The following is an 8,417-nucleotide window of genomic DNA, read 5'->3' on the forward strand; positions in this document are numbered from 1 at the left end:
ATTCTGTTTTCAAGAGTATCTATATAAAACAAACATAACACATCAAATACATCCTAAGACAATATGAAGTAGGTTGTAGACAAATTTTAAACCTGATTAAACTCCGGCTGAAAATACCTAGTAATAATCCATAAATTTGGTTAGTCTTGTCTATCACCAAAGTACATATTTTCGGCTACATGCGATTGGAAATTGTTTGATTCCGTCTACAACTGAGCGACGGTCTGCTTAGTCTTACAAGCGTTATTCAATATCAACTCAACATTAAACGGAGTCGCAGCAAACAACCTAATGTTGCGTAAACAAAAACTACACCACCCAAGCGGCAAATTAACTAATTATCCACCCGCACATAATTGAGAGCATTGTGGCGCTCGCCAATTTTTTCTATTCCTGATTAATTACAAACGTTGATTGCAGGCGTTAGCGAGGCAACACTTGTGATGATCCCACACGATAAGAAGTTACTACACTTTCAAGTATCTATTTTCTATCATATGTTAATTGACAATTTCTTGCAGACCTAGTATCAAAATACGGACATGTGTGATAAATGTCGGAAATCAGAATTTAGATAGCAAGCCGGAAGACTGTACAATTTCAACTTAAATCTTCAACCGAGGCAGGATGAATCATGCCTTTATATCATTAATATAATTTAACAGATCGGGTTATTAAGTGAAGTTACCACAGGCAAAGTACAACTATCTTTTTGGATTATTTCTTATAATATTTTTGACATGAAATTACATTTCTTTTTTTTCGTATATTAAATTATGAAAATATTCTCATTACAAACGTAAGGCAGCGGTTCCCAAACTTTTTGCTCATGCGGCGCTGAATCATCAGGAAAAATATCACCGCAAGATTTCGCGAAAAAATATTGCTGCCTTGAAATTGAACTCAATTTTGTGATTGTTGATGTGTATTTTATGCTTTTTAAAATTTGTAAACTTGTATGCCTAAAGAACAAAGTCATTGTTAACAATATAACGTCATAAAATATACACTTATTTATCTAATGCAGAGGTGACGAACCTGCGGCCCGCCAAGAACTTCGTGCGCCCACGAAGCATTCGGGCAATTCAGTGTATGTTTGGCGTAAAGTCACAAACCTCCAAAAACTGTACAGAGAGAACGGGAGCGCAAGTGTTACCGTATTCATATTACTGGCAACAACACTATTTCCAACACATCTATTTTTTTGGATCATCGATACCTCTAACAATGGATCAAAATGACCATTGTCGTAGCATAGTTACGCTCTCTTATCGGCAAACGCATACGGTTTAATAGAGGAGTAATCACACTCTATGAAAATGTGATATTTTTGTGCACGATACACGTGATATTTGAAAGTAATAAAAAGTTTTATAACTTCTGCTCAATGATTAAAACAATGGTAAATCTCAAAAAATGCCTACGTTTTAAAATTCAGTTAATTGTGATTAGAAGAATTCGTTTACAATTTTTGTATCCGAAGGCCTGCGAAATTTACAAATTTATTATTTATAATTTACATTCAATTTTGAGCGGAGGCGGTGTTTTTTTAATCTTTGTACAAAGGGTCCCGAAATACTTTTCTGAGGCATTATCAGCCAGAATTTTGCATATTAACGCGACACAAAATGGCATGAAGGAAGATTTGATAATGCGTAGGTTGATATTACCATTGGGGGAAAGGGTAAATCGTAACGAATCCTAAAATTTTTATGCAACTGTCGACGCAATTAGGCAGGCCACTCGTGAAAAGAGCCCATCACTTTCTCGACGGATAATGTTTTTTACTGTTATGTTATGTTGTCGTTTAGCGATTTTGCAGTTGTGCAAAGTATTTCATTGGCGACCATTAGGAGTCTATTTTTAATTTATTGCTTTCTAACTTTAATTCTGTGTTTAATGTAACATGCGGCTGCGTCTACAAATTGAGAACATTACTATGATGAAATATCACATCAATCCATGGCCATAAAAAGTGTTTCCAACTATACCCGATTATATTTAGTTTTGATTCATATTTTTGCGATGTCACGAATTAGTTATACAAATATGATGTTCTTGCATCACTGACTGTCTCTATCACTAGATATTTATATCAACATCCGAGAAATCCCTAGACCTGCTATAAAATATCAAAGACTACAATTTATTTTAATCAGTACATTCTGAATTAATTTTGCATTAATACGCAGGTAGTAGATTCAAACTTTCGTGTTAAAATTGCTGTGGTATTCGAATGGAAATTCGGATCTCGAACATTCGAGCCGAGCGTTTATATTGCATTATATAATTGAACAACATCAGCTGTATGGATGCCGTTGTTCGTTTTGTAGATGAAAATCAACAGGTATCATAGGTGGTCTAAGGCATTTGTATAACAGCAAACAAACACACCTTAAATGACAAAATTGCCTGAAACGCCTCCATAGGCGTGTTCCAACAAAATGTTTGCTTGTATAACATAAACCAATTTACCTATAACTTTTATTCAATTGTGTTCAAATAGGACACAAATAACGGGAAATGCGTACGTAGGAAGGATACAACGGAACAAGAGTTCGCGCTTCTCATATATTTACTCATCTTATCAATGTAAGTTCTCGTGCGTAAGCGGAATTGCCATTCGTATTTTGCTATTGCATTAATCGACCATATAAAACTAAGTGAATGAGGGCCAAAGTGCTTTCTAGTGAAAGTGTCCCGTTGTGTAGTTGCGATGTTTTCACTTTGGTTTGTATTGGTGTTTTTGATTAGAATTGGTCTTGTTAAACCTCAATCAGGTGATGATGAAATAACGACAATGTTCGACGATGATATTCATACACCATCAGGTAATATTTTGATGTACTATACTCGGATTATATATAGTTTAAAAGTAAGAATACCTCCATCCAACATTTATTTAGTAGATGCAAATAATTTATGAATATATGACTTGTCTCAACAACAAAGAGAATATTCTCATTGTGGAAATCGACAAATGGTTTTAATATTTTAGAACATTGTCTGAACTCATTTCTAGATTTTTTGCGTCGCAATCTAAATACGTCAAACTCATTTTTCTTCTAGTGCCAATCACAATCGGACTAATGCCACATTGGTTTTGTTATATAATATTTTCAGCCGACGAAAATTCAAATTCTGCATCAAAGCCGAATCCATATGAGTGGCTTCCTCCTGCGCCTGTTCCCGGACCAAAATTTAGAGCCGATAAAATACAGATATATGGTAATTTGTGTAGCTTTTGGTGCCTATTATTTTATTTGCATGTTGCATCGAATTGAAACCGATCACTCAATTGCCCATACATTACTAGTGCTTCGGTGTTATTTTTTTTTTATTTGATTTCATAAATATTGATTTGTTACAATAAACGACTGTACATATGAACATAGTTTTACAGGCCCAGGCGAGCCTGTCTTCGGCAATGCAGTTTACTAGAACATTCAATGACAGACTTGCTATTGCAACATCTAATCATAAAAAAAAATATTCAAGTGAGACGGTATTATTGCATTCTCTGCCGGAACGAGGTTACATGTTTCTATATCTTACAATACATCTTTTCTGCTTTATTTGTTTGCAAAGAAGATACCTTACCTTTCACACCTTCCTACAAATTTTTTTTTTGAAACTCTGTGTTCTATATATCTGTCTCATTTTTGGTTGACACATTACTAGACCCAAAGCATCAAAATAAATAGAATGCATGGAAACATCTATGACAGAAGGTCACTGCTTTGTTTCACTGATTTGCAGTATAGTATTTATAGTTTACATAACAAGGTAATTAGTTTAATTACCATTTTGCATTCAGATTTAATGACTCAAATCAACAGACTACAACACAACAATTTGGTGTACCCTTAATCTTATTATATTCTCAATGGCATCCTGAATATGTAAAAAATGAAATACCACTAAAGAATATAATTAGCGACATTACAAAACCAAACACGAGAAAAGATACCGAAAATACCACGATATTTCTCGGGAAGCAATTTTAAAATAACTAAAGGCTTTATAAAGTTTTCTGCAAAAACTGATTAGAACGATAAACTCTCATTCTTAAATATATTCAAATTGAGTAAACTCGCGATGTTTCGATCACTTTTGGGTTTTCTCCGACTGCGCCCGCGAGACATCCTCAAAAGTTTTTACGGCTCGCCAACCTTGCAACCTTGGACCAACCACCCTGTATCAAAGTATTTGCATATCAACTGAAATCCGATAGAATTGTTATTTTTGAAATGCCAGGATGGAAAAAGGAATATTTTGTGCGCATCAGGAACGGACACCCACTCCATCTACTTGGCAAAATTTCCAAAGTCAAATTATATGCGATTGCGGATCAAATAAATACTATTCATGAACATAGAATCAAGTTTCAATAAAGTACGAGAGACAATGACATATTGTCCCAATAGTTTAACGCGGTGGATATCATGATATATATATATATATATAATGAGTCATGTTACCTTCCTACTTTTGTGCTTAATAAGCACACGCGTAAGATATTGTAATAATTTATACAATAAATTCAAAAATATACATTATGTACAATGCAAACTGTAATTTATATTCAGATAATTTTTATTCCCAACACGAAGTTTTTGATAGTTTCCGTTTTAAGCAACTGCTTGAATTTGAAATATTTTATGAAGAATTTTATGATTTGCAATAGGAAGTAATACTCCTTCCGAAAGCCTGAAGATATCACATGAAGACAAAAAAGCATTGTCAATCCTTTTAGAAGAAATCCAGAACTTTTTAACACTTAAGTACACCGTAGAGAGTCAAACACATCCAGGTGTGATATGCAAGTATTTTTATTTTCAATATTCCTAAAGTTCTTTTTTTGAGCGCTTATTACATCAGCATTGTGCAATTCCGCAATTTTTCGTAGGTCCACATTAATTTGATGGCTTCTGACGGACAATTAGCAAGCCATAAATATAGTTTGCAACATAACATATTGATAGCGATATGAGTGAATATAATTAAGATATTTTTCACTACTTTAGAGCACAGTATTTTTTATTTTAACACACATTGAACAACTGCTTGTACTTGATCCAACATCGAGCACGAACTATTAATTTCACTCATACTTGGGCTGGAAACAACCTTTCTTTGTCCGATAGTTGTCGGTTGCACCAATTGAATATTATTTTTAAATTATGCCAATTGTGATCTTTTATTCATTTCCAGGAAATCTAAAATACAACATGAATATAAAGTTATACAATCTGTTGTTTCAATCTCAAGAACTGCTTTGTCCGTATAATGTTTGCGAGTTCGGAAATTGTGAGCTTAGGGATATAGACTCGGTATCTCCAACAAATATTCCCGAAATTGCAGGAGACATGGTCATCGAATGGAACACGATGCTGTTACAACCGATGATGTTTTTCGGTATTAGGAACGAAAATATTGCAGTACTTGAAGATAACACTAATGAAGGAGATGATATTATTCACAATACAATAATGCAGGGATCCCTAGCCAAAAGGATTCCGCAAATTGATGATGGACCAGCAAAGTTTATTTTTTCCCCAGAACAAATAAACTTCCTGCAAATTTTAACTGAAACCTTGAATTCTTTGATATATAGTGATTTAGTGAACGTCAATGCCTTAGAAAAAATTGTTCGATGTGTATGTTGGGATGGATTTTTTGGAGACTACTGTGATTACTGCCTTATAGGCAACACACCGCCTCAACTTTGGGATTCAGGATTGAATTATTGACGAACAGCGAACGCAAAAATAGCAATGGCACTTCATGAAAAAAAAACTAATTTTGTCATCTTATGTTGAATATAGTAAGACATATAAACCATATCAGTAAAAACTTGCCCAATATCAAAAAATTTGTTTTATTTTTATTTGGGGATACATAAAAAACAAAAACGGAAGCAACAGAAATCTAAGAAAAAATATCAATTTGAACGCAAAATCTTGTTAGAATATGTGAACTTTCCAATAGATAGTTGCAATACGTTACGAGTCTTAGGGTTCTGATCAAGCGTGAGTTCGACCATAACATACAAACACTTAGTCCAAATTATTTGTCCAAGTGATTTGTTGCATAACAGATCTTCAACCCATTATTCCGCGTTATTTCAGTAATATATTTATTTGTTTTATTGGATAAATTTATTATTGTATCAATGGCTGTTTTACTTTTAACGCGTTCTCAAAAATGTATGCTGTATTTTATGGTTTGAACGACGGTCAGAAAGTGAGTACAAAAACAATTCTTTTCAGAATTACATTAATTAGTTAAAATATGGTGTTATATTCATCACGTAAGGATTGCATAATCGCATCATTTCGTCAGTTTAACTCGGTATATCAACGCATTTATCAAAAATAACTTTGAATACTGGCCTATATGTCTGGGACAGCTTTACTTTTCATTCAGTTTGCATTGAAACTTTGTTTTCTATGTTATATCAATACAAAATTATCTCTGGAAATACATGTCAAATCGTCTATTCGAAAATAAATCTCAACTCCGGTTGATTAAAAAGTCTGTAGTGTCTGTTTAATTTTTTGAACTTTCAGAAACGAGAAAATTTGGAATGAAGTTTTTTTCTTGTAAATAATTATTTATGGCCCACGTTATCTTTCGAATTCATTTATTTATATCCATTTTCGTCGGCTGTATAAATAAAATAAGATGCAATTTACACACTCAATACCGCTTTAATTGCCTGTTGAAAATCTCGTTAACCTCATTTCAGTCGTAATGTTGGCTCTCAAGTATTAACGAACTGAATTCAGCGACAAAGTAGAACCAATGTAAGTAGTTATGAAGAACCACTCTCCTTTTTCAATTGAACCATTCCATGAACCGACCTTAAAAAATATTACAGATTTTATCAAAAGCGTTATCTGGAAGTAGATATTTTAATTTGGATAAAAATGCAAATTGCCTGCCCACAGCAATTCACGATTAGAAGGGGTGAACAACTCAAAAATGAAGTTTATCACGAAAGTCATCGTATAAAAGTCGAATATTTTCACAAATTATTCTCATCAGACTGGTTCAAAGCAATAGAATAAGAAACACTTTGATCTTGGCACTGTATTTCCAAGAGTAATTACATATCAAACGCACAAGAGCAATAACGAGTTAAATATAGGTATATAGCGTAACTATCATACAATAGCCTTTTATAAATAAAATCTGAACACAAAACCGATTTATAAATTACGAAACTCGTTTTACTAATCTTTCGTTTATTGTGATTTAAGAGTTGTTTGTATTTCCACATAAAGTGAACACAATCGGAGTGTTTCGATAACTAGGTATTCTCATTCGATCGGTGTTGATTTGTCTATTTTTTCCTGATATTGAAACACTTATATCCTTATTTTTCATAAAAGCTTTTGTCTTTTTCATGAACTTTTCGTTTGTTGTTGAAATGGACTTGTTCAATTTCAAGACCATTTCCCTTTTTTGAATAATCATTTGATTCAGTTTTGCTTCCAATTCAAGATCAGCTTTTCGGTTCCTTGCTCTTGTGTAATTGCGCTCTTCGCTATATCGACCAACATGATCTTCGATTGTAGTCACGTACAACTGTCGAAGGCTCATATGAGGTGGTAGAGTTTTTTCCTAAACTGTTTTATTATATTAGGCAACTTTTATTCTAAATACAGAATTATATAAAATCAATGAGTTTTCTAGTTTGATCTTAACATAACTTTAAAGAATGCATGAAAGAATATTTCTTGGTTTTTATTTATTTACTTCTTCTCTCCACGTGTCATTTCTACATTATGAACACTCCGCACAGTTTTTGACGTTTTTGTATTTCCTTCATCGGAGTTTTTCGTTTTGTTTTTGTTTTTATTTTATTTTTGTCATCGAGAGTCGAATCATTGAATTCAATGAGGTAAAGGATCTTCTAATGTAAGTGTACATGAAGTACCACTTTTACGATTGAAGATGCTTATTGTGAAATAGATAAATATGCCTTTCGAGTTATACATGCTCATTGCAAAATGAAATTTAGGTGTCGAATGAGAAAACTATAATATCAAAAGCGGAATACATTTTAAATACACGTGTAAATAGCAACATATATTTTTGACGAACGCATATGAATAAAAGGGAAATGACATTCAAGATATCTATGTACCAGGATGTACTCGTTTTTGAGATTTCTACATTGTAGATTTGTAAAATATCAAATATCAAAACTTTGTTTACGAACATCGAAAATGGATTTATTTGTAAATTTACTGAAATTTGGGGGTTTTGTAATTGCCTAATAAATCTCAGCTCACCAGATGATAACCAGACATGACAGCTTCACCAAGATGTCGCAATATACATAAAATCATGACATATTTACCTACTGCATCAACCCACTGTATGAATATTATAAATTAATAAAAAAT

At 33.0% G+C, this 8,417-nt stretch overlaps 1 protein-coding gene across 1 annotated transcript; it reads left to right on the forward strand.

Annotated features, from left to right (window-relative positions):
- The first annotated feature begins 2,546 nt into the window (after positions 1-2,546).
- LOC120338034 (uncharacterized) lies at positions 2,547-7,298 on the forward strand. The gene is made up of 4 exons (XM_039405959.2): positions 2,547-2,831; positions 3,124-3,228; positions 4,688-4,813; positions 5,215-7,298. The coding sequence occupies exons 1-4, from the start codon at positions 2,717-2,719 to the stop codon at positions 5,751-5,753; spliced, it is 885 nt and encodes a 294-aa protein (XP_039261893.2). The 5' UTR covers positions 2,547-2,716; the 3' UTR covers positions 5,754-7,298.
- Positions 7,299-8,417: the final 1,119 nt, after the last annotated feature.

The sequence above is a fragment of the Styela clava genome, chromosome 10, assembly GCF_964204865.1.
Source record: "Styela clava chromosome 10, kaStyClav1.hap1.2, whole genome shotgun sequence".
NCBI lineage: Eukaryota > Metazoa > Chordata > Ascidiacea > Stolidobranchia > Styelidae > Styela > Styela clava.

What these genes read in the sequence shown, in the direction of transcription:
- LOC120338034 (XM_039405959.2), top strand. Translation starts at nt 2,717, where the DNA reads ATGTTTTCACTTTGGTTTGTATTGGTGTTTTTGATTAGAATTGGTCTT. An exon ending in CGATAAAATACAGATATATG is followed by an intron (nt 3,229 to 4,687) that starts GTAATTTGTGTA and finishes GATTTGCAATAG; the next exon opens with GAAGTAATACTCCTTCCGAA. An exon ending in AGAGAGTCAAACACATCCAG is followed by an intron (nt 4,814 to 5,214) that starts GTGTGATATGCA and finishes ATTCATTTCCAG; the next exon opens with GAAATCTAAAATACAACATG.